The sequence below is a fragment of the Hoplias malabaricus genome, chromosome 17, assembly GCF_029633855.1.
Source record: "Hoplias malabaricus isolate fHopMal1 chromosome 17, fHopMal1.hap1, whole genome shotgun sequence".
In the NCBI taxonomy this organism is placed as follows: Eukaryota; Metazoa; Chordata; class Actinopteri; order Characiformes; family Erythrinidae; genus Hoplias; species Hoplias malabaricus.
The window spans coordinates 36,257,744-36,285,311 of record NC_089816.1 but is presented as its reverse complement, the minus strand read 5'-3'; the positions used below and the strand labels follow the sequence as shown (position 1 = coordinate 36,285,311).

The 27,568-nt window shown below is 41.2% G+C and overlaps 1 protein-coding gene across 1 annotated transcript; it reads left to right on the top strand.

Moving 5' to 3' along the window:
• The first annotated feature begins 194 nt into the window (after positions 1–194).
• LOC136673340 (major histocompatibility complex class I-related gene protein-like) lies at positions 195–27,113 on the top strand. The gene is made up of 7 exons (XM_066648738.1): positions 195–249; positions 3,419–3,682; positions 4,600–4,878; positions 9,188–9,475; positions 9,555–9,674; positions 9,789–9,821; positions 26,905–27,113. The coding sequence occupies exons 1-7, from the start codon at positions 195–197 to the stop codon at positions 27,111–27,113; spliced, it is 1,248 nt and encodes a 415-aa protein (XP_066504835.1).
• The last annotated feature ends 455 nt before the right edge of the window (positions 27,114–27,568 follow it).

Sequence of the window (27,568 nt, the reverse complement as noted above, 5' to 3'; positions counted from 1 at the left end):
TGGAAAGTGTTATTTGCTTCCAGTAACTAGAAGTCGCCTGGTACTTCCTGTGTTTGTGCAAAAAGAAAAGTGACTTAATGAAAGTGAGGGAGGCAGAGGAGGTGTGTTCTGTGATACACAACAGATTCAGCTCACATTTACAGCTCAGGTTTAGCTGCATGTTCCTGAAGACTGATTGTGAAACTTGTGGTGAAATGAAGGGGGTCTTCACTCTCCTGATGTTGGTGATTCCTCACTCAGTGTTCACAGGTAAGAGCTCAGAACACATCAACAACTCTCACATGTTTACTGTGAGATTCACTGGGGAAGTGCTGTGTATAAGAAATTACAGCTGAAATTCCCTCAGCATGGACTGTGCTCTCGGAATCATCTTAATTCTGTTTCTTTCCTGCTCTACACTTTATTTATTCTGTCTGTTTGATTTATAGAGTTATAATTTTCAGTCCCAAAAAAAGGACAGTAATCGAGAAGAAAATGAAAAGCCAGAAAAAAACATTGAGAAAATAGGAACAGAAAACAAGGCTTATTACTTAATACTGTAAATGTATTATATTTATTTTATTCGAATGTTCTGCATAAATCAAGCAGCTTTTTAAATTGTTATTTTGTTATTATACAACAGTCTTGCACTCTGATTGGTTGAGAGGTATTCTAATCGGGCTGACATTTTGTGATAACAGCAGTTTTTTCACAACCACTGTATCACTCCACTGAGCTGTGGCTAACAGCTCTCTTTACACTGCAGCTGACCTTATTACATTTTCACTGCTAAATAAACATTAGTTTGTTTTTCACTCTAATAAACTGTATGCAAAGCTATGCAATTTCCCCACACACTCTGTCATGTCGCATGATATGTTCCCAGGGCTGTTACAAAACAATTCCACAGTAAAATCTCTTCATCTTCAGGATTTTGATTCAGTCTGTTATAATGTATCTTCAATGCACCTTTCACTTTGAAAATAAAGACATGATGTCCTAGGAAATAAGCCACACATGCAGTTCCCCTCATACTCTGTTATGTTCACAGGGCCATTTAAAACAAGTAACTGTGTAATTGGTTCATGGTCAGGATTTTCAAGATTCATGAGGCTTTATTGTCATTTAATTTAAACATAGCACAAAAAGTAAGGAGATGTGTGTTTGTAGATTATTTCTTTGTTGTAACAAAGCTTCTTGGCAATAAATCTTACACCATTGGAACACGTTAATTTCTCTATTAAATGGTGCCACATTTGTAAGGAACATGCATTTGTGGGAGGAGCAGTAGAGCTGAGTGTGTGGGTTGCGCCCATGAAAAATAGCAGCCACAGAACAATAAGAGCACAGGAGATAACGTGTAAAATATGCCTTGTGCAACAAGGCACAGATATATGTGCAATTGGACTCCACTGTGTGAGGTAGTTAGGTAAGTCCAAATATTTCTTATCACGTTAAGTGTTTGGTGAGTGTGTGTGTGTATGTGTGTGCATGTGTATGTGTGCATGCGTATGTGTGTGTATCTGGAGCAGTCTGTCAGTTCAGACTGGAGTTGAGGGGGCTGATGGCTTGTGGGAGGAAGCTGTTGCAGAGTCTACCTGTTGGACCGGATGCTGCAGTACATTCATACCGACGGCAGGAGAGAGAACAGTGTGTGTGAGGAGTGGGTGGGGTCCGCAATGCTGGTTGCTTTGAGGATGCAGTGGGCGGAGTAAAAGTCTGTGATGGGGGGGAAAGACACTCCAATGATCCTGTCAGCTGTCCTCGCCATGCGCTGGAGGGTCTTGCGGTAAGAGACGGTGCAGTTCCAAAACAATCTGTGTTGCAGCTGCTCAGGATGTTCTCTAAGGTGCCTCTGTAGAAGATGTTAAGGATGGGTGGAGGGAGATGGGCTTCTCTCAGCTTCTGGAGAGATGCCGCTGGGTTTTTTTGGGGGTTTCCAGGTGAGGTTCTCCGCTAAGTGGACACCAAGGAACTTGGTGCTCTTAACAATCTCAACAGAGCACCCATCAATGTTGAGCGGATCAGAAAATCTGAATGAGAACCTGGCCAATAGGAAGCCAATACTGTTGCATGATAACACACTCAATTAACCCCACATTTCCCATCCCTCTCCCTACATTCAGCAAGCTTTAGTTTACCTGTGGTGCCAAAGACCCATCACAGGACTCAATCTTTCTGTTCTGCTGCTCCACACCTGTGTAATCAGCTCCCTGAAAACACCCGGGCAGCATGAAATCTGAACTCTTTTAAATCTCTTCTCAAGGATGAATGCTAATCTGCATTTATCTCCATACTGTGTGCTATTTACTTGTTCTTATCTATTTGTTAAATATGCCTCTATTAGCTCTTTGAGTGCCTCTTGATTTCCATTTATTTTATTACAATTATTATTCTGTTATTGTTTATTTTAAGGGCGGCACGGTGGCGCAGCAGGTAGTGTCGCAGTCACACAGCTCCAGGGGCCTGGAGGTTGTGGGTTCGATTCCAGCTCTGGGTGACTGTCTGTGAGGAGTTGGTGTGTTCTCCCCGTGTCCGCGTGGGTTTCCTCCGGGTGCTCCGGTTTCCTCCCACAGTCCAAAAACACACGTTGCAGGTGGATTGGCGACTCGAAAGTGTCCGTAGGTGTGAGTGTGTGAGTGAATGTGTGTGTGTCTGTGTTGCCCTGTGAAGGACTGGCGTCCCCTCCAGGGTGTATTCCCGCCTTGCGCCCAATGATACCAGGTAGGCTCTGGACCCCCCACGACCCTAAATTGGATAAGCGGTTACAGATAATGAATGAATGAATGTTTATTTTAATGTATATTACATTTTTTACTTAATGTTTGGTAAACGCTCTGAGCTGTTGGAGGATGGGCTATATAAATAAAACATTATTATTATTATTAATATTTGTGTGTGTGTGTGTGTGTGTTGCCCTGTGAAGGATTCGTGCCCCTTCGAGGGTGTGTTCCTGCCTTGCACCCAGTGATTCCAGAACTGGATAAGACTTACAGACAATGAATGAATGATTTAATTCGCCCCGTTTCATCTCCAGGACTTTTATTGTGTTCTTTTATTCTCCACAGTTGTATAATGAAAGATTACAGAGATCCCCCTCTCCTTCTGGAGAAGAGAATGTAATGAACCTTTAGGGAACACAACTGGACTCTAACACCACTGCTGCACCTTTAAAGATACACTACACTGTCTGTGCCTTTAAAGATACACTACACTGTCTGTACCTTTAAAGACACACTACACTGTCTGTACCTTTAAAGATACACTACACTGTCTGTACCTTTAAAGATACACTACACTGTTTGTAGCTTTAAAGATACACTACACTGTTTGTAGCTTTAGTGACAGTAATGTACCTGTACCATACCTTTAATTCTGAGAGTGTATAATCAATACTTACTGCAACGTTATTCCAGATTCTCCTCCTCTCCTCTTACAGATTCTCACTCTCTGGTGATGTTTACAACTTACATCAAGGGAGACACACCTTTTCCAGAAATGAGTGCGACTGTCCTGTTGGATGACCTCACAGTCGCATACTTTGATTCTGAGAAAAACACCCTGTTTTCAAGACACCATCATAAAGAAAAGGAAGTGGACACTGTGGTTGATCCCGATGTTATCAGGACTATAAGTTCCTACATGCATGCTGACTTTGAAGAAAGATGGCTCTATGTCAAGCATGAATTAAATGTTACTGAAAGTAAGAGTAATTTTTTTGCAGTAATTTGTAATAATGTTACAGGGTATTGAAGCTGTATTTATTTGATCTTAAATCTTATCCTAGTACCATACCACGCTTGACCGACACTGGACCATATTCACAAATGCAGAGTAAACACCAGATTTTTAGTAGAACCTGCGTATGTTTGTGAATAACAAATGTTCGCAAATTGGGATGTCGTGCACATACAAAATATATAAAGGCAAGTACCGTCCTCCTGGCAACTGCCAAATCCAGATTCGTTCATCGGATCACCTGGATGTGTTGCACCGGTGGCATCCTCTCACAGTACCATGCTCGAATTCACGGAGCTCCAAATATTTGTAGAAGCAGTCTGCACTCCTAGGTGCTTGGTTTTATTCACCTGAGGCCGTGGACGTGATTAGAACACCTGAATTCAGTGATTTGTACACTTTTGGAAACATACTATACACAGTGTTGCTACATGGCTGCCACCCTGTGATGGACTGACGCCTCCTCCAGGGTGTATTCCCGCCTTGCGCCCAATGATTCCAGGTAGGCTCTGGACCCACCGCGACCCTGAACTGGATAAGGGTTACAGACAATGAATGAATACACGGCTGCCCTCGTGAGGTTAGAGAAGTGAGCTTGAGGTCAGAGGGTCACTGGTTCAGTTCCTGGGACCTGTAAGGGAGCATTCATTCACGACTGAAGTGCCCTTGAGCAAGGCCACTTACCTCCAAACTGCCCCCTCCCTAAGCGCTGAGGTGGTCACAGCCCCCTGCTCTGGCTGTGTGTGTGTGAAGAATGGCTCACTAGTGCGTTCAATGCCACAGATGGGTCAAAAGCAGAGAAGTACTTTCCCTAAGGGATCAATAAAGGTGTTTCTTCTTCTTCTTCTATAACATTGATTGCTATGTTTATATTTGTTTTAGGGATTTACGTTGAGCAGAGACTGGTGGTGTGTGAACTGATGGATAATGATCAGCCCGGACCAATGATCACCAAAAGTGCAATTGGAAGGTCCACAACAGACGAGATGTATTTTCACAAAGACACATTTACATATCAAGATGGTTTAAATATTCCAAAAGAAAGGTTGAAAATACTCTTGGAATTAATTCAGTTGCGTCAGGGACATGTGTACTACCCAGCATGCATTAAAACACTCAAAGCTTATCTGGAGAAGAGGAGTCATCAAGTGAAGAGGAAAGGTAAGATACAGACATTTAAATATAAAATGTAATTAAGTTTTAAATGTTTGGCTGTTTGTTTCACTGTTTATGTTCTGAATTAACATTCATTAACAAATTCAAAGATATTGTCCACGTAAATTGTGCCGAAGGTGCGACCTAAACAGCACATCTTAAAGAAGCACTAGGTAGTATGTCTATCTTAAAATGACAACTTCAAAAAATGATTGTGACATGCAATAGGGAGAACAGTGCCTCTATCAATGCTGTACCGGGCTAGTCCCCTGAAAACTTGGCTATGCATCTTCAGAATCATGGGGCAGGAAACTCTCAACAGAACTGTGTAATGCTTTATGGCTCATGAGTGTTTTGTTTGCTACAACAAGAATCTAGCTTAGTTCCCGGTGTGGACATTGTGGCTCTCAGGTTTCTGATCTGCTCAAAGCATAATTTGGACTTTATTACCAAAAGGGCAAAGGATAAACCTAAAAGGAGAAAAACAAGCTGAGGCCAAGCATGAGTGCACAGAGAAATACTCCTGAAAAAAGAAGGGCAAAATCCAAAAGCAAAAAGAACCTAAGTAAGGAGAAGACAAAAGAGAAGAGAGTGCTGATATACTCCAGAAAAAAAAGAGCAATAGTTTATGTTGAGTCACGTGGCTCCAACGACACACAAAATCCAGATGGAGGTCAGGAAGAGAAAGGACTCTAAAACAGATCAGAGGAGACTGTGAGAGGAGCCTGTGCTGTTTTAATGTAGGTGATATCATGAGTGAAATGTACAAAAGCACAACATATGTTGGAGGTGGTGTTTACGTTGTGGAGAGTGATTTTTAACTTTTAAGATTTGCTGTTATTGAAGCCGTATTAGAACTGTCTTTAGACATCCTCTGAAAAAAACCTAGGTAGTATCTTTTCACCTTAAACTTGAGCTGTAATAAAGGATAGAGCCTCTTTAGTTGCTATTGTGGGCTCAGCACTGCAGAAACTGCACTATGTATCTTTTGGATGCAGAGAGGAAATTCCATTTAAGGTGGAATAGGACAGTGGTGCATATATAGCTGACTCCAGCCTCGTGCGGTGGTGAGAAGTGTCTGCGCAGGTGATGGATTTAAAACATCGACAAGAAAAACAACCAAACTCCAGTCCTGTTCAGAAACATCACAGGAACTCATCCTAAACCCTCAGAAAACTCACAAGCCATTTTTCAGATGTATTTATCTCCCTCGTGGACAAAAAGGTTTTGGTACTTGATCCAAGCTCTTCTTTGTTTCTCAGTTGAAATGATTTTGAGTGACTGTAAACAGGGACGTAGCACCAAATTCTGGGCCCTGGGCACCGCAGTTTGACAGAGGCCCCTCCCCTGGTTCCCACAACAGACTGCTCTATAATCATAAATAGAATAACTGATATTAGCTATAAGATTAGATTAGACTCAACTTTATTGTCATTGTGAATAATAGAGAGGTACAAAGCTAATGAAATCCATATAAAGTGCAGAAAAGAAGAATACAGAGAATGAAGACATACTGGGGTGGCATAAAAATATGCATATAATGATGTGTGGAGCTCAGGAGGTTCACAGCCTCAGGGAAGAAGCTTTTCCTGAGTCAGTTGGTGCAAGAGCAGAATCTGTAGTCTGCGGTTAGGGCGAGAAGGGTACCAGCGCTTCTGGTATTATACTGTAACATTTAACTTACATGATATTAAAAAAATATTCTATTAATTTTTTACTGAACTTCTCAACATATTGGCAGGTAGTGTCTCTGTCACAACTCCAGGGCCCTAGAGGTTGTGGGTTCTAATCCCGCTGCGTGTGACAGGCTGTTTGGTGGGAGTTCACATTGCCTTCTATACTGCATCAGAAAAGAGAGTGGTGCCTAGTCAAATTGCATGTAACCCTTTCTGTTGTTCTCAAAAGCAGCCATCTGGTTTTAAAGGCTTTAACCAACACTTTCTTTAAATACTCTGATAGCAATAGCATTGTACAGTGTAGTGGAAATAGTTATGCACACGTTGCGGTGGCATAAACACTACATATCGGAGTCAATGACAATTAATTATTTTTGGATTAATAATTCATTATTTAATTAATCTTGTTAATCTCTATGTTTGGGAGTCATTAAACAATATGTAGTGCCTTTACCTGTCCAATTTTAGCTTGGACAAGTAGTCTTCACATATTTTACAGCAGAATTAGCTAGAATTAATTATTATTAATGAATTATGCTCATTGACCCGTTGTAGGTTCTTGGCTCTGAAATTGAATCTGAACTAGAAGGAATAATTCGGTTTAAGAAAAGTGCACACACAAATAACCAAGGATTGGTTTTATCACACAACTGGTTTATTAACTGTAATATCAAATAATGAATATTGATTATACATTCATATAATGAAATGGATTACAGTGATACATGAGGGAGCAGGGAGATTAATATATGAGGGAATTTCTCTATGATAATTATCCTAAACTCTAGAAAGGCTATTGTTCATCTCAGCAAAGCATTCAGCACCACTCTGAGCTATGAAGGAATGAAAGCATGTGACCTTACGTATCCCTGGAGATGGACTGTAGATAGCTGGGAGCTGTGCTTTCCGGCACAGCTTCCTGGAGCACTGCAGCCACAGGCATTCCTCTTCTCCCCCTCTTCAGAGATACGGCGACCCCTCCATCGAAGCTGGTGGCGTTCTGAAAGTCTCTGTGGGAATTCTCCGTCTTCGCTGATCTGCCGCCTTGTGAGAGACACGTCCATGCCGGTTCCTCCTGGGCCTTTTCTCAGAAGGTCATTCTGAGGGTGTGTGTGGGCTTCTCCTTTGCTGTTCCGGAAACTTTTGTCATCACTTTGAGGATCAGAGGTCTGAGGTCTCCTTCAATGCTCTGGTGGAGGCATTTAATTTTTGCTGGAATAACTACAGTCCTTTTTACTATAGTTTTCTACTAGAGATAAAATTAAAATAGAACTTCTGTTCTATCTGGACCATGCTTGAGGGGCCCAAGACTGTTTAAGAGAGCCATAAGATTCTTACACCTGCAGAGGGCTGGAGAGTCATTTCAAAACCTGAGTGATTTCTCTCTTTAGCCTTGAAAAAGTATATATGAAGTGAAGCGAAGGAGTGTGGAAAGAATGGGAGAAGGGAAAAAGAAAGGAAAAGCCACTGGGTTTTTAACCAGAGTTTAGAAAACCCACCTTGAATACCTGATTGGTCCTGAGAGATTGAGGATTGGAGCATCTCTTGCTCCTGATTGACAAGGCAAAGACGATTCCTGTTGAATGACCATCCCAAGATTTTGAATCATACTCTTGCAATATAAAGATTATATGTTGACTCAAAGTAATATCATTCAGACAAACCATGTTTTACATAATTCTTAACCAAATGACACACAGAGTATGTGGCTACCTTGGTTCTACATAAATTAATATAAAAAGTGACTTCAAACACATGTAAATTAATTCCACCCATTTTGATTGTCCAAATGGAATTAATTTCACACAGTGGTACACACATGTATCTTCAAAATGTTTTAAACCAATGGGAATTAAGGTTTAATTCTATAGTTTAAGAAGTTCTTAATTAAGTGTCTCCCAAAACATTCCTCTCTTGACCCTGTGTGGCCTTGGGTCATAAACCATCCTGGAGTGAGGTTTTACGACTCTGCTCATCATATCACACTACAGCAGGAAGAATATGGTTTTGAGCAGCTTTTCTATTATTTGACTATATGTAATATTGATGCTGTTTTAAACGTATTGCTTAACAAATAACTGTTTACAGTGCATGTTCTTATTTTATTTATTATAAAACCAGACAAGAAAACAATGCCTCAAAACATTGCTAACTATAGCAGCATAATGTAGCTACTTCTATTTAATTCTTGCTGTAATTGCAAAAGTTGTATTCACTTTTTTCTGCATTTTGGCAGTAAAACCATGAGCCTGAAGCTTTGCTAAAACTCCTGTTTCAAGGGTGTTTCTACAGGTGTATTGGCTCTGACTCTAGAGGTGGAGGATGAGGAGGCTTTGGTGTCTCATTAGTAGGGCCAAGCTATTTAAAAGCACTGAGCTGTAATTCTCTTTTCTGTCAGAGGGTTTCGCAAATGTTTGCTCATTCTAATCCTCTAATGTTCAGATCAGAACTGAACATCATCATCCATCAACTGAGCAGGAAATGGCTCACTGTGATGGGCATCTGTCGTAGCAAATGAGAAGTGAAGTTCCTGAGATTGTTAGCTGCAAGCAAATCTAACATTAATCTAACAAATCTAGCTGTACATAAATATAAACATGATATTATTTCTGATGCCGGGTTCCTGTTCCTCTCTCCAGTGAAACCCAGAGTGAGGCTGATCCAGAAGAAACGCTCTGTGTCTGGGTGGGATGGGGTCAGTTGTCTGGCCACTGGTTTCTACCCCCGTCACATCAACCTGACCATCCTCAGAGATGGAGAACCAGTTCCTGAGCGACTGACCACTGGAGGAGAGCTGCTGCCCAATGGAGACGGGACCTACCAGATGAGGAAGAACCTGGAGCTCAGTGGCAAGGACCTTAAACAGAGCCTCTTCACCTGCAGCGTCACCCACCTCGGCCTGGACAACAAGCTGGACGTCCATCTGGGTACGGAGCTGCAGCCTGCAGTAGACTCCCCTCAGTCCACTCTGGGCCTCTGGATAACCTTCTGTGTTGTGTGTTTCAGAGCTGGGTCCAGGGGAACCCATACAGCTGGTTGTTATCCCTGTGCTGGTGGCTGTGGGCTTGGTGTGTGTTGTGGGAGCTGGAATCTACATAATAATCAAATACAGAAAAAAGAAAACAGGTAAATTGAGAACTAAATCTGGTTCTGCAGCTTTTATAACCATGCTCTGATAAATGCCAAATACTGTCTCTGATTAAACTCTCTAACACTTCTGTTTATTGTTCTTTCTCCTAGCTTCTCCTCAGAGTGGGTATTCAGAACCCTCCAGTAAGTTACTCACCTGCTACGTAAAGTGTAATGTGTGTTTACAGTGAGCTGTACAGAGTATACACTGGGAGTAGTGTAGAATCCTGCACACACACAAAATATCACTTCTCACATGACACTAACTCGCTATTTTTATTTCAGGCACTGAAGAAAGAGAGAACATTTCACTGGATGCTTCAGAAAACTGAACATGTACAAAACTTATATATATCATCTAATTAACAAAAGCACATTAGCCACATTACAAAGTCTGTAAATTTCTCAGCTGTTATGTCACTGAAGGCAGCTGAAATAGAGGATCCTACACAGCCTCTGTCTGACAGCTTTGGAGATGGTCCTGATGTATCCAACGTCTCCAGATTGGAGTCTGTCTTAAAAATATTTTAATGTGTTTAAACTGGCCCCATTCTCTTTGGAAGCACTTGATTGATCATGAAATAACATTTAACAGCCTTATGTTTTTGTTTTATCTAACATTAGAATACAATATTTAGGCCAAATGGGACACTACAGAAAATGTAAACGTGTTTCCTAAACTCAGTGCCACTCAAGTGGGGCATCTTTTTGCTTAGTTATTTTAGTATCTTCAGCTCTCCTGCATTGTTTTAATGAGGGTATTGTGGGCAACTGTGAGCGTGCAGATATTTATCTGAAATGGGAACTGTCTAACATAAAAAAGACCTGGGGTTGAGTTACAATGAAAGAGCAAAGGAAAGAAACAAAAGTAAATACGCATCCTTTCTCCCCTTTAACCTGGACTAGTCCATGTTGTTCACACTGGAATTAAAATGATGAACAGAAGTGTACAGAAAGTATCTGCTCTGACCGAAAATACTGTAATTAATGAAACAGTCTGATTTTGGGAAAAATGACCAGCACTAATCATAATCTTTACATTTTTCACAAGTACTCTGTATTTAAAAGCTGTGTGATTGATTGAGTTTTGTCATTTTTAGTGTTTTACTCTTGTAGCGGAGATGAACAGATTATTAATTTTTAATAAAGATATACTTTTTGGAGACTTAATATGCTGATAGTTATGTTAATATGCAGAAGGACCTTTCTCTACTCTCCGTCTCTCTTCTCATCATGGAATGTGAGCATCCAGAGCAGGCTCATAAACCACTCTCTCTTTTTTATGACCCAAGGCAACACAGGATCAAGAGAAAAATCTTTTGGGGACACACTCCTGAGGATCAGTTTATGCTTTGTGTAAACTGCTTAATTAAAGAACTTCTCAAACTATACAATTAAACCTTAATTCCCATTGGTTTAAAACAGTTTGAAGTTACATATGTATACAACTGTGTGAAATTAATTCCATTTGGACAATCAAAATGGGTATGTTGTGGAAATAGCTATACACATGTTGCAGTGGCATAAGCACTACATAGCAGAGTCAATGATAATTAATTATTATTTTATTAATAATTAATTATTTAATTCATTCTGCTAATCTCCATGTTTGCAAGCCATTAAATAATATGTAGTGTCCTTACCTGTCTTAATTTTAGCTTAGACAAGAAGGCCATCTTCACATATTATACAGCAGAATTAGCTAGAATTAATTATTATTAATGAATTATGCTCATTGACCTGCCATGGGTTCTTGAATCTGAAATTGAATCTGAACTAGAAGTTATAATTCCATACAAGAAAGGTGCACACACAAACAAATAACCAAGGACTGGTTTTATCACACAACTAGTTTATTAATTGGAAATTAGAATAATGAATACTGATCACACATTCATATAATGAAATGGATTACAGCGATATATGAGGGAACAGGAAAATTAATATATGAGGGAATTTCTCTATGACAATTATTACCCTAAGTTCTAAGAAAGGCTATTGTTTATCCCAGCAAACTTTCAGTACCAACCCATGAGCCATGAGAGACATGAGACCATGTGACCTTACGTATCCGGAGATGGACAGCGAGCATGTCGAATTGCAGACGCCTTGTAGGTTGCAGCCATCTAAGGTTTCCATGCTCTGGGTGTGGCGTTGAAATTTCGCTAGGTTTAAACTATAGCTTTCTTAATCTATAGTTTCTATCTGGACAACATTAATATAGAAAAATCGGTTCTCTCTGGACCACGAGGGGCCCAACTCCAAGAGTTTAGAAAACCTGCCTTTAATACCCGACTGGATAGGATTGGAGCTTCTCTTGCTCCTGATTGGCTGCTTCCTGTACCTTGTTAGTGACATCACATACAATTTATGACCCTTGACAAGAAAAAAGACAATTTCTGACCATCCGAGGATGCTGAATCATGCTTTTGCAATATAAAAGATTAGATGCTAACACAAAGTAATATCATTAAGACAACCATGTTCTACATAATTATTAACCAACCACACACATAGTATGTGGCTACCTTGGTTCTACATAAATTCATATAAACAAAAATGACTTTAAACACATGTAAATTAATCCCACCCTTTTTGATTGTCCAAATGGAATTAATTTCAAACAGTTGTGCCCATACACAACTTGTTTTCCATGTAAGAACTTTGGGATGTTTGAGTCTTTTAGAGTTAACAGTCTTTAAAAAGGTGTAAGAGGACATGGAATAAAGGTGGGTCTGTGTGTCTCTCTGCATTTTGCAAAGATTCTCTTCTTGACCCTGGGACCTTGGGTCGTAAACGTCCTGGAGTGAGGTTTTACAACCCTGCTCTGGATGCTTATCTCAAATTCCGATCTTGGTTTGGAGATGTCTCTGAAGACTAGCGAAAGCTTTGGTATTTAAAATTGCATCTTCAGAAAGTCAAAATGTCTTATTAAAAATTAATACACATTCATCATATCCACTACAGGTGGAATTAATTTATATGTGTTTAAAGTCTTTTTGGGTGGCACGGTGGCGCAGCAGGTAGTGTTGCAGTCATACAGCTCCAGGAACCTGGAGGGTTCGATTCCCACTCCAGGTGACTGTCTGTGAGGAGTTGGTGTGTTCTCCCCGTGTCTGCGTGGGTTTCCTCCGGGTGCTCCGGTTTCCTCCCACCGTCCAAAAACACACATTGGTAGGTGGATTGGTGACTCAAAAGTGTCCGTAGGTGTGAGTATGGGAGTGAATGTGTGTGTGTGTCTGTGTTGCCCTGTGAAGGACTGGCGCCCCCTTCACACTTTTTGATACATTTTGGCGAGAAAAAGTTATTTCTGAAGAACGTCTCTCTCCTGCTTCCAGCAGACAATGCTTTTCAGATAGGGTAGTCAGAGAGCTCTCCAGCTCTGCAGATGTCTCTGCAGGCGTAGACTCTCTCATGGCTCTCCTAAACAGTCTTGGGCACCTCAAGCGTGGTCCAGATAGAACAGAAGTTCTATTTTCATTTTATCTCTAGAAGACAACTATAGTTTAAGAAAAGCTATAGTTTAACTCCAGCAAAATTCAATGCCACCCAGAGCATGAAAGAGACCTCAGACCTCTGATCCTCAAAGTGATGACAAAAGCTTCCGGACCAGCGACAGAGAAAACGGCCACACGCATCCTCAGAATGATCTTCTGAGATGAGGCCCAGAGAGACCTGCATGGACGTGTCTCTCACAAGGCAGCAGATCAGTGATGATAGAGAATCCTCAAAGAGAACTTCAGAACACCACCAGCTCCGAGAGAGGGGTCGCCATTTCTCTAAAAAGGGGGAGAAAAGGAATGCCCATGCCTGCAGCTCTACAAAGCCCGTGTCTGCAGTGCTCCAGGAAGTCTCGCCAGAAAACACCGTACATCAGCGACATACTCCCAGCTAACTACAGTCTCCAGTATCTCCTGGGTTACGTAAGGTCACATGGTTTCATTTCTTTCGTTGCTCAGGAGTGGTGCTGAATGCTTGCTGGGATAAACAATAGCCTTTCTAGAATTTAGGGTAATTATCATACAGGAAATTCCCTCATATATTAATCTCTCTGTTTCCTCATGTATCGCTGTAATCCATTTCATTATATGAATGTATAATGAATATTCATTATTTGATATTATAATTAATAAACCAGTTGTGTGATAAAACCAATCCTTGGTTATTTGTTTGTGTGTGTACTTTGATTAATAATAATTCATTCTAGCTGATTCTCCTATATAGTATGTAAAGTCATCTAACAGTAAAAATTGGACAGGTAAAGTCACTATGGCTCCCAAACATGGAGTTTAACAAAACAAATTAAATAATTAACTATTAATGAAATAATAATTAATTATAATTTCTTCGCTATGTAGAAGTTATGCCACGTGTGCATACTATTTCCACTATATATATATATATATATATATATATATATATATATATATATATATATAAATAATGTGCCCAACGTGGGGCTCTGAATATAATGGTGATCAGAGGTTATGATTCCTGTGCAGGAAAATCGCACACCAATAAATTAACCACAAGCCTTGTACTTCAGTGATAAGAGCGAACTGTGTAAGCAACTCTGGCCTCACAACTGGTTGTAAACTTTCCTCCCCTCTAATTAATTCATAACTAGGACCTATTCCTAAGTTATGCCTTGAATGTGAGCGATGATTGTCATTTCACTGTGGTTTTGATTTAATGATTTAATGAACACGCTTTTCATTTGTGAAATTATTTGTGAGATTCTTGGTGTAAGTTACTAAAATCAACTAAAAGCAGTAAGTACCTGCAATTCCATGGCTACTACTGGCTGTTTTGCCTGTTCAGAGTGTGGCATGTTTAGTTTAACCCCCTTTTCCACCTCTAGCGATAAAGATAGTGGTTGTGTTTGTAGTAAGTGTCAGCTAGTTAGCTCTCTGGTGGATAAAGTGGACCAGTTAGAAGTGCGCATCCGGAGCTTATTATTGTTAAGGGATAAACAGCGAGATTCAGTGTTAGCAACTCCGGGTGCCTTAGGGAGAGTTAGCACCCCCACGACTCCGGCGTTAGAGCCCTCACAGAGGGGTGAATGGGTGACATCTCGGCGTCATAGCCGGAAAGCTAAGGCTGATGCTAACGCTGAGGCCAAAGCTAGCCCACCGGGACACCATGCTCCTTCGATTCGCGTGTCAAACAGGTTTGCCCTGCTCAGCGAAGCACCCGCTGAGGAGCCTCTTAAGAGTGCTCTGGTTATAGGAGACTCTATTGTTCAACACGTGAAATTAGCTACTCCTTTAGGGGCGCCGGCAGTAACAGTTAGCTGTTTATCGGGAGCCAGAGCACCGGATATTAGTGGCAACCTTAGACTGTTAGCTAATAGGAGATATTCGAGGGTAGTCATTCATGTAGGGGCCAATGATATTCGTCTGAGGCAGTCTGAGGTAACTAAGAATAATATTACAGAGGTGATTAAACTGGCCCAGACGATGTCCGATGCCGTAATCTGCTCTGGCCCCATACCAATGCGGCGTGGCGATGAAGCTTACAGCAGACAAACTGCTGGATGTCCAAGTGGTGTTCCGAAAATCAAGTGGGCTTTATAGACAATTGGTTTCGTTTTGAGGGCAAGCCTGGTCTTATAGGTAGGGATGGTATCCACCCCACGCGGGAGGGTGCTGCCTTACTTTCTTGCAGCATAGCACATAGTCTTTTAGTTAGTCAGCAGAGTAGTGTAGATAGCTGCTGACAATCCAGAGCCGGGACCAGGCCGCAGACAGACAGGCTAAACCGACCGTCTGCTAACTGTCTTGAGGCAGTTTTTATTATGCAACATTTACAGACCACCAGGGCCTTACTTAGAATTTCTGAAAGAATTCAGCAATTTTGCTACAAACCTAGCGGTGTGCAATCATAAAGTTATAATTGTAGGAGATTTCAATATCCATTTTGAGAAGGAAAGTGACCCACTAAAAAAGGCATTTACCTCAATCTTAGACTCTATTGGTATTACTCAAAATGTAACAGGGCCTACACACTACTGCAGCCACACTTTAAACTTAGTTCTAGGTCTTAACATTGACACTAGGTCTTAACATTGACAAAATTAATATCTTACCGCAATCCTCAGCAATCTCCGATCATTACTTAATTTCATATGAGCTACGTTTTAGCCATAATATATGTAGGAACCCTCGCTATTCTACAAGGCGTATAATAAAACCATCTACCGCCCTACAATTTATAGAAAACCTACCAGAACTATCGACCCCAGTTCCAACTCCATCAGACCCAATGGACCTAGATGTACTAACTGATTACCTAGAAAATACCTGTCGATCTACTTTAGAAAAGGTAGCACCACTTAAACATAAAAGTATAAGACAGAAAAAGCTCACACCATGGTATAATGATAAGACCCGTACTTTAAAACAAACATTACGAAAACTAGAACAGAAATGGCGATCAACCAAGCTTGAAGTGTTCCATTCTGCCTGGAAGGACAGCCTTATAGAGTATAGAAATGCCCTCACTAAAGCTCGCTCAGCATATCTGGCCTCGCTGATCTCCAATAATAAAAATAATCCGAGAGCACTGTTTAGTGTGTTTTCTAGAATTACAAAAAATCAAGCAGGTTCTGAACAACTAATTCCAGCAACTCTCACCAGTAAAGATTTTATGGACTTTTTTAATAATAAAATTGAGAATATTAGACAACAAACTCAAGCCACAGGATCAAATCCATCCTGGCTGCCACCCGATGTGAATGATATAAAACATAATATAACTGTAAAAGAAAGACTTGAAACCTTTTACCCACTCCCACAATTAGAACTAGAGAAGATTATCACCTCCGCAAACTGTACAACTTGCACACTTGATGCAATTCCCACAAAGTTGCTCAAAGAAGTACTACCAGCTATTATTGATCCTCTTTTAACTATAGTAAACTCATCCCTTAGTCTGGGCCATGTACCCAAAGCTTTTAAACTAGCAGTTATTAAACCTATGATCAAGAAACCAAATCTTGATGCTAGTACACTGTCTAATTACAGGCCTATTTCAAATTTGCCATTTCTGTCCAAGATCTTAGAGCTGTGGCCCAACAACTTAGTTCATATCTACATAAGAATCATAAATATGAAAAATTCCAATCTGGATTCAGGCAACATCATAGTACAGAGACAGCTCTAACCAAGATAACAAATGATCTTCTTCTTGCCTCTGATCAAGGCCACGTATCCCTGTTGGTGCTTCTTGACCTAAGCGCAGCCTTCGATACAATAGACCACAATATTCTCATAGAAAGGTTAGAAAACATGGTTGGAATCACAGGGACAGCCCTATTAAGATTCAAATCTTACTTAACGGAACGTTATCAATTCGTAAAAGTAAACAATCTAAATTCAAAATATAGCCGCAAGCGGCAATTAACGGGGTTCTCGCTTAACAGGCCTGTTTGGAAGCAATAGGCCTACATCGCTGACATGCTACCTTTAAAAGCATTTCTATAAGTAGAATCTGAAATTTGAACCCATTTGAGCAAAGTATGAAGGAGTTAGAGATGTTCAAGTATAACCTGTGATAAGCTGAAGAGGTTCATTTGCATATGGCGGCCATCTTGAATCAGAATGTCAACATTCGTTCTATAATTACCTAGGGTCAGACTCGTGAACGTTTTGGCACCAAGCTCAAGGGAATTGGTCAAAAATTCAAAGACTTATTGACAAAAGTATATTTTGCAAATTATGCAAATTAGCTCAAAATCTAAGTGGGCTGAGCTAAATGATCCAATAGCAAATTAGTTTGTCTAAAGTCAAGGAATAAGGGAAAAAAAAGATTTCATCTATAGGCCTTACGGTGTAGGAGATATAGACCGCAATGCTTTTCCCTTTGCTATAGCGCCACCATCTGGCCAAAGAGTGTCAATTCCTTGGCTGAGTCATTTCACACCTGCTGGATGTTGCTGCCAAGGGAGGTGTTTCTGGGCCTTATGGTCTTTGCTCCACATTGCATTTTGCATAATGTCTCAGAGCCACTGTAGTTCAACAGCACAATGTATAGTTTTAGACTGCCATCTGCTGGTGAGAAATAACTACTTTCACATATATTTAGCTCTGCCATGAATGCACATATTTGCCCTGTGAAGGTCTGGCGTCCCCTCCAGGGTGTATTCCCGCCTTGCGCCCGATGATTCCAGGTAGGCTCTGGACCCCCCGCGACCCTAAGTTGGATAAGCGGTTACAGATAATGGATGGATGGATGGATGAATGCACATATAGAAACATTTGAGCGTGTACTCCTATGTGGATATTTACCTAACATGGACATATGTGGTATTAGCTGAATCCTAAGGATCCGAACTTTAATACTGATCAAAAAATTGTTGCCTTGCGCCCAATGATTCCAGGTAGGCTCTGGACCCACCGCGACCCTGAACTGGATAAGCGGTTACAGATAATGAATGAATGAAAAAATTGTTGCACTTTTATTACTATGTAGCTTACAGGCCCCTCACAATAAGAGAGATCTAGCATGTATTCCACAAGTCAAATATTTGCAATATGTGTACACTAATATACACCTATAACTCAAAAACACTTTCCCCAAAAATTTTAAAACTTCACATGCTTGATCAGACTGAGGAGCAGATGTCATAATTAAGTTGGCGTGCCACTGCATTCCTAGATGGCGCTATAACATAAAAAAGCCAATTAAATCAGTTTTTGTCCAATTGTAGCGCCCCCTTTTGGTAAATTTTGATCATATTGTACATACTTCTTCAGGGTAGGACCATACATACTTCTGTCATGGTTGGTCTTGATTAGACTTAATTTGTTTGAGTTATAGCTAAAAGAATGTTTAAAGCTCCACACGCTTCAATTAATTGTTTTATTACAACAAAAGTTTGTCCAAATGTTGAACTTTTTTTGATAATTATTTACCTACAGACTCTGCAGATTCCAACAAGGTCAACTGTTTGGGAATATCGCAAAATTCCACGGACTAGTTCGAAAAGGTTCAATTTTGAACATTTGGAAACTGAGAAAAAGCAAAGCATTTTTTGACAACACTTGCAATTACAAAGTTGTTAGGCCCTCTGCAGAGTATAAAAAGAAGCAAACTGTGTGTCAATATGCTTAATTTTCACAGAGATATATAATATTTTCTTGACATAGCGCCCCCTAGTGGCTATCGTTATGACAATTTTTCTGCTCTTAGGGAGGCCTACCAGGGACATACCAGTCAAATCCCATGATGATTGGACCTTGTTAAGGTTGTCAAACAGCTGATGACAGCTGATTGGTCGATGACAATCACAATTTTGCTCGAATCCAGTTGTCCTTAATTTTCCCTCTACAGCCTTGCCCATAGAAGCAGCATGCCAAGCGGCGGTCCGATCCGCCTTACGGATGCTGAGATATAAACTTGAAGCATTTACAGCGCCCCTTATATGAATATTGGCTTCTCCTTTGACAAGCTACCTCAGAATCATGTCTGAAAGTAGAATATGAAATGTAAACACATTTGAGTAAACCATGAGTTTGTTATAGATTTTTAAGTAAAACATAAAATAAGCCGAAGAGGTTCATTTGCATATGGCGGCCATCTTGAATCGAAATTTCAACGTTTTTTTGATAATTATTAAACTACAGGCTCCTGCGAACATTTTGACACCAAGCTCAAGAAAATTGGACAAAAATCCACGGAGGAGTACACAAAAGTAGGTTTTGCAAATTATGCAAAATAGCAAAAAATCTAAGTAGGCGGAGCTTAGTGGTTGTATGTACCTTTTTGATTCGGCAGGACCCAAGGAATCAGGGAAAAAAAAAGATTTCGTCTCTACGCCACACGGGGTGGAAAATCTTTTAATGAAAGCGTTTTCCTTCGCTGTAGCGCCCCCTTGAGGCCAATTGGGCTGATATTTTGCGCCTGAGTAGCGAGACCGACTACTACCTATTGACCAAGTCTCAAGTCTCTAGGCCTTACGGTTTGGGCTGTGCGATTCGTTTTATGGCAGAAAAAGAATAATAATAATAATAATAACAAATTAAAATCAGAACAAACACAATAGGGTTTCAAGCACTTCGTGCTCGAACCCCTAATTATTCTAAAGTAAGATTTGGAATTCCACAAGGCTCTATTATTATTTACATTATACATGTTACCGCTAGGCACAGTTATAAGAAACCATGACATTAACTTTCACTGTTACACAGACGACACACAATTGTATATTTCAGCCAAGCCCGATGACAAACACAGATTAAAGAAAATAGAGGACTGTGTAAAAGACGTGAAAGGCTGGATGTTGCGTAACTTCCTCCTTCTAAACAGCAACAAAACAGAGGTCCTGCTTTTGGGTCGAAAAGTGGCAAGAAATAAATTATCAGATTTAATTTTAAATCTAGCTGACTTTCCAGTTAAACCTGGTTCAGCAGCAAAAAATCTTGGTGTCATAATTGACCCGGATTTATCATTTGATCAACACATAGGTAGTATCACTAGGACAGCTTTTTTACATCTTCGCAATATTGCTAAGATTAGAAATGCCTTATCCCTTCAGGACGCAGAAACATTAGTACATGCCTTTATTACTTCAAGGCTTGACTACTGTAACGCACTACTGTCAGGATGCACCAGCAGCAATTTAAGAAAACTTCAACTAGTTCAAAATGCTGCAGCTAGGGTCCTCACTAAAACTAGAAAATTTTAACATATCAGCCCAGTTTTATCATCACTTCATTGGCTGCCTGTTAAATTCCGCATTGACTACAAAATTTTGTTATTAACATATAAAGCTCTACATGGGCTTGCTCCTGAATATCTTCAAGATACAATTTCCTATTATGAGCCTCCACGTTCACTCAGATCACAGAATACTGGATTTTTAATTGTTCCCAGAATTCAGAAGGCCTCAGCTGGGGGAAGAGCCTTTGCTTATAAAGCCCCCAGACTCTGGAATGATCTTCCAGAAAATGTTCGGGACACAGACACAGTCGCAATCTTCAAATCTAGGCTAAAAACACATTTGTTTAGTTTATCTTTTGGTAGCTAATGCTCCCCCATAGATAAAGGCGGCAGATCCGGGGGGTCCATGGACACAGGGAATTATAGTAAACTGAGACGCTGGTGCTGTCGTCCCGCCGTTTCTCGCGATCACTCAGGTTTGTTGACGGTGGAGCGGAGGGATGCCAGTGTTTCAGGATGCTCCCGTGTCTGTGTGTCCTCCTGGTTCTCTCCTTTTAGTTAAAGCTGTCATAGTCAAATCTGCCGGAGTCATTAGCCACACTCTGGAAATTTTCATATTTTCTACTTTACAAACACAAAACACTTCAAAACTAATTCCATCCCTTTACATTTTTCCAAGTAAACAATTGCCCACTTGTCTGTCTGGACACTGATGGATGACTGTCGATGACCTCCACGCTTCAGACCAGCTGCCCACGCTCCAGCAACCACCAAGTGCCTTGAAGCTGTCCCTACACTGAAGTTCTCACGGACTACTAACTATCATCACCAGTAGATTGACCAGAGGAGGATGGGTCACCCCTTGTGAGCCTTGGTTCCTCCCAAGGTTTCTTCCTCAGCTGGGGGAGTTTTTCCTTGCCACTGTCGCCCCTGGCTTGCTCACTTGAGGGTTTTACATTTGTTTTTACATTTCATGTCAAATCTTTGTCTTACTGGAATTCTGTGAAGCTGCTTTGTGACAACATCAGTTGTGAAAAGCGCTATATAAATAAATTTGATTTGATGATTTGATTTAATAGGAGTTCTCCTCACTCCAGTCCTCAATGGTCAGGTGTAACCCAGCATCACTCAAACCCCTGTGTTAATCTGTTAATGTCAGGGCACTCTCAGAATAAATTCCCAGTCAGAAGGCATGAGAATCCAGCACCCAAGGAAAATATGGTGGACCACTGGTGTCCCCAAAACTCGCACACACGCGACGAAACCCTAGACAAAAGCCCCTGTCCTAACTAGATTAACGAGAACAGGGATAAGAAATGGCACCAGTGTGAAAGCTCAGATGATGCAAATGAGTCTGAAGTATCTGGAATTCACACAGAAATTCCAGAATCTGCTGAACAGGTGATGTCGCACCTTTGTAAAGACGAGTGTCAGACAGCTGACCCCTTCTCAGACACCTCAGGTGAAACTGAGCATTTCCCAAGGACCCCTGCAATTCAGACTGGCACATCTGATCAATTTAATCAGGGGGGTGAAAATCAGACTCTTCTTGATGTCATGGTTGTTCAAGGTGTTCCACCTGCACCACAGTTCATCGGCCATATAAAAGGAAAGGGGGGTGCTCGAAGATAATATCTAACCACAGTCCTGGAAAAGCTTATACAAGAAGCTCTCTTGGACACTGCATCAGACATCACTCTGATGTCATCTATGCTCTTTAATGAAATGTGGGCTGCAGCACAACACACCCCATGGAGATTGCAGTTACAAAACTGTTCCCTTCAAAATTGTGCCTTATTCATACACTGGTATCAAAATAACGTCTGTGGCAAGAGTGCTCATAACAATAGGGCCCATAAGTCTGGTTCACCCTGTATGTGTGTCTCGTATTGAAAACTATCCTTTCCTTATTGGCAAGGACCTGCTCAACAGGCTTGAGCCACTTCAAGTGTTTGAAGATCTGGGCCCAGGTTCACAAACCCCTGCCCATCTCACACTCACATACCCTTGAAGTTCAGTCCTGTTATCTAAACCCCAGGCCCACAGAGAATATCAACACCTTTCACTCTCCAACAGTGACAAAGGATGCCATGAGCCAGAGAATCTCAGCTCATGATGAACAAATGACTTTACAAACAGTAACAGTTCCTGTTCCTAACAACCATTCGGATCCCAAATGGCCTCTGGAAAGAGATAAATTAAAAGACTTTACAAACCAGGGTAACCACAAAAACATCCAATGTGATTTTGATCCCATTCAATTCCCAAGTGCAGAACAAAAAGGGATTAAAGTAAAACATCACATAGTCCAGCAAAATACATACAACACACAACAGGATAGTTACAGTTTGCAAAACTCCTCAGAGCCACATTTGCAGTCAGCCAACAAAGCATGGAAAAGAACAAACACGGCATGCAAAAATGGTTATGACCAAAATGTATTCCATGAAAGCTGAAAAGGGGGGACAAGTTGCAAAATTACAACTCTGTTAAACTGGTCCAAAAGTCCATAAAATGTGAGAAACAAGCTCATAAGTTCCTGCCACATAGGTCAGACCCACACAGGGTCCTAAATCTTTCCCCTACCATTCATCATTTATCCAGGAATGTGATGGGTATCAAATGGGTTCCTCACAACCAGATTCCCTCACCAAATTCTCATGGGACTTGTAGGGAACAACATGACCCTTGTTAAGTCATAAAGAGCAGCAGACACCCAGAATACTTTTAATGGTATTAATCGTCAGCTTCCACAACAGAGTATATATATATAAATCTAGAAGAAAAATTCTAATTTCTACATTAAGCATTATATTCCAATCTAAGTTGTATATCGCCATCCTTCGCTATGCACAGCTAATTCATTAAGCCACGAAAAAATATTCAAAAGGGGGGTGACGCAGTCAGCACAAAGTACCGTTTTAAATTTTTTTTTGTCTGGGAAACTTATTTTTCTTTGTTTCTTCAGTAATCTAAGGTGACAATGCTCACATTCAATGTCTAACAGGCTTATGCCCACTAGTTATGTTAAATCAGTGTTCTTAGTAGTTAGCTTAACTGTAGAGGAACTTTCTGCTTATCCAGTAATTATCACTAAGGCAAAGATTTTTTGAAATTATTTTTTCTTTTTTGAAAAGCAGGTGGAATGTTAGCATCCAGAGCAGGCTCATAAACCATTCTCCAGGGACCTTTTTTATTACCCAAGGCCACACAGGGTGAAGATAAATATCTTTTGGGGAGACACTCCCAAGGATCAGTTTATGCTTTGTGTAAACTGCTTAATTAAAGAACTTCTCAAACTATAGACTTAAACCTTAATTCCCATTGGTTTAAAACAGTTTGAAGTTACATATGTATACATCCATCCATCCATTATCTGTAACCGCTTATCCAGTTCAGGGTCACGGTGGGTCCAGAGCCTACCTGGAATCATTGGACACAAGGTGGGAATACACCCTGGAGGGGGGCATATGTATACAACTGTGTGAAATTAATTCCATTTGGACAATCAGAATGGGTGGAATTAATTTTCATGTGTGTAAAGTCATTTTTTTTATATGAACTTATGTAGAACCAAGGTAGCCACATACTCTGTGTGTTATTTGGTTAAGAATTATGTAAAACATTGTTGTCTGAATAATATTACTTTATGTTAACATATAATCTTTTATAGTGCAAAAGTATGATTCAAAATCTTGGGATGGTCATTCAACAGGAATCATCTTTATCTTGTCAACGGTCATATATTGTATGTGATGTCACTACCAAGGTACAGGAAACAGCCAATCAGGAGCAAGAGAGGCTCCAATCCTCAACCCTGAGAACCAATCATGTATTAAAGGTGGGTTTTCTAAATTCTGGTTAAAAGCCCAGTGGCGCCAAATGACACAGCCCTTCTTTTCTCACTTCACCTCTCTCTCTCTGTTGACACACCTTTTAGCGAAATGCACTCTTTATCTCACCAAAATTTATCAAAAAGTGCGTAAAGTTTTTCAGAAGAACGTCTTTCTCCTGCTTCCAGCAGACAATGCTTCTCAGATAGGGTAGTCAGAGAGCTCTTCAGCTCTGCAGGCATCAGCCTCTAATGGCTCTCTTAAACATTCTTGAGCGCCTCAATCATGGTCCAGATAGAACAGAAGTTCTATTTTCTATTTATCTCTAGTAAAAAACTATAGTTTAAAAAAAGCTATAGTTTAACTCCAGCAAAATTCAATGCCACCCAGAACATGAAAGAGACCTCAGACCTCTGATCCTCAAAGTGATGACAAAAGCTTCCGGACCAGCGACAGAGAAGACGGCCACACATTTCTTTCATTGCTCAGGAGTGGTGCTGAATGCTTGCTGGGATAAACAATAGCCTTTCTAGAATTTAGGGTGATTATCATAGAGAAATTCCCTCATATATTAATCTCCCTGCTCCCGCATGTATCACTGTGATCCATTTCATTATATGAATGTATAATCAATATTCATTATTTGATATTATTATTAATAAACCAGTTGTGTGATAAAATCAATCCTTGGTTATTTGTTTGTGTGTGTGCACTTTTCTTTTATAGAATTATTACTTCTAGTTCAGATTCAATTTCAGAGCCAAGAATCTACGGTGGGTCAATGAGCATAATACATTAATATTAATTCATTCTAGCTAATTCTGCTATATAATATGTAAAGTGGGGCGGCACGGTGGCGCAGCAGGTAGTGTCGCAGTCACACAGCTCCAGGAACCTGGAGGTTGTGGGTTCGATTCCTGCTCCGGGTGACTGTCTGTGAGGAGTTGGTGTGTTCTCCCCGTGTCCGCGTGGGTTTCCTCCGGGTGCTCCGGTTTCCTCCCACAGTCCAAAAACACACGTTGTAGGTGGATTGGCGACTCGAAAGTGTCCGTAGGTGTGAGTGATATGTGTGTGTCTGTGTTGCCCTGTAAAGGACTGGCGTCCCCTCCAGGGTGTATTCCCACCTTGCGCCCGATGATTCCAGGTAGGCTCTGGACCCCCCGCGACCCTAAGTTGGATAAGCGGTTACAGATAATGGATGGATGGATGGAATATGTAAAGTCATCTAACATGATGACCTACTTGTCTAAGCTAAAATGGGACAGGTAAAGGCACTACATATTATTCAATGGCTCTGAAACATGGAGTTTAACAAAATTAATTAAATAATTAATTATTAATAAAATAATAAGTAATTATCATTTACTCCACTATGTAGTATTTATGCCATCACAACGTGTGCATACTATTTCCACTACACTCTGCATCCCCCATCAAACAGCTGTTTCCACATTTCTGGACTGAAATGGCTTTTGTGTGGTGTAAAGTTTAATTAAAATTATACTTAAAATAAATAAAAGCAAATTCATTCATTCATTGTCTGTGACCCTTATCCAGTTCAGGGCCGCGGTCTGTCTACCCAGAATGACTGGGCGGAAGGCAGGAATACACCCTGGAGGGAGAGCCAGTCCTTCACAGGGCGACACACACACATACAATATACAGTAGCTGCTCATACAATATACAGAGAGTGAAGGGGTAAAAATGGAGCTGTGGAGAGGTTATTGGGGTGTGGTCTAGCTCCTAAAACTACGTCACATGGTGACTTCACTTTACTTGCATAGACCACACCCATAGAAGTGTCGGAGAGAGGGCAAACTCAGAAGGTTTGGGCTGGAGTTCAAGGCAGCTTGGAGGCGTGCGTGTAAAGCCGTGCCCCCAAACATTTGCTAATCGTTCGTGGGCATGGGTACGGTTGTATCTGTGGTATGCTTGCAAGGACCAGTGGCCAAGGACTTGGATGGTGTTGTCGAGAATTCCTTGATAGGAGGCTGAGGAAGCAGAAGGAGTGAGCAGAGAAGTAAGCGCGATTGGAACCACTGAGAGAAAGAATGTGACGGAGATGGAGATGGAACCAATGACGTGTGGCAACAGATCCAAGTTCAGTTTTGAAAAATGGTTCATGTCGAGATGAGGCTTGTGTGTGACGAGTCTGAAGATGGCGAAGGAGTGGTTCAAATGGACTGAGTAGGGAAGACAGTTTGAACAGATATACTGGAGTGATGAACGAGGTTGTGGTTTGGAAGTCAAAGCATGGAAATGGAATTTTATGAAGTTGGTGGAAGGTTAGCCAGCCGGTCCAGTATGTAGAGAGGGTGTTGGTTTCTACGGCCTGGAGGATGAGGTCTTGCGAGATGATTGAAAGATGGCAGAGCTGGGATGAATTGGGAAGATGACTTCTGAAAATGGAGGCGTCTGCGTGGGATAAAGGTCAGATTTTGGTACCAATACTCTGAATCTCTGAAATTGAAAATGAGAGAGTGAGTCAGCTATTGGATTGGAATGGCCAGGAATGCGAGTAGACCTTAAAATGAATTGGTGCATAACTGAATGCCAAATGAGATGGCAGAGAAAGAACATGAGTGGCAGTGACTTTGAACATCCTTTGTTAATTATGTTTACGACTGACGCGTTATCTGAAAGGAAGATAATGGCACAACGGGCCCATTCGTTTCCCCAAAGAAGCCGTGGGGAGCCAAGAGGTCTATGATGAGGTGTTTCTTGCCTGATAGGGTTGATGCGGAAGGGAGAGAAGGGAGGCATGGAGAAGGGACCGATCATGAAACCATCTGAGACTTCCTTGTCTAGAAGTGACGAAACAACTTTTGGTTCAGCTTTGGCTGACAGCAGATTGCGAGTGGAGAAGGAGGAGTTGGGGAGGATTACCAGGCCGGGAGAAAAGCCAAAGGGAAGGCAACTGGCAAAAGTGGAGTCGGGATGACGGGAGAGGCAGGTGGTGAATTCCGGCACGTTGAAGGGAGTGGAAAGGAACTGAAGCAGTCAGCTGCTGCTGAATCTAGGTGGTCTAAGGGGACAGCTGGGTTGGGCTGCATGAACCAGGCCACAGTATGTGCAGATGTGCAGGAATCTACATGAGGATGCGAAACATCCACCTGAGTTAAAGTTGTTTCAAATCATCTGGCCATTAAAGGTCAGGCATCGTCCACGACTATCACGGGGTGGTGGCTGTGGATGAAGGGCCAATAATGGTTGCAGAAGTGGGAGTTTGTGTAAGAAGTGAACATGATGCGGCAGGATGGGATGGGTGGCCACACACGTCGCATGAAAGGGTGATGCGACCGGCAAAGACATGGCAGTAGAGTTCTAGATCCAGAGCGCCCCAGTAGCAAGTAATGTTCCATTGCTGCAGGCGGGCAGCGGCCAAGGCAGAGAATT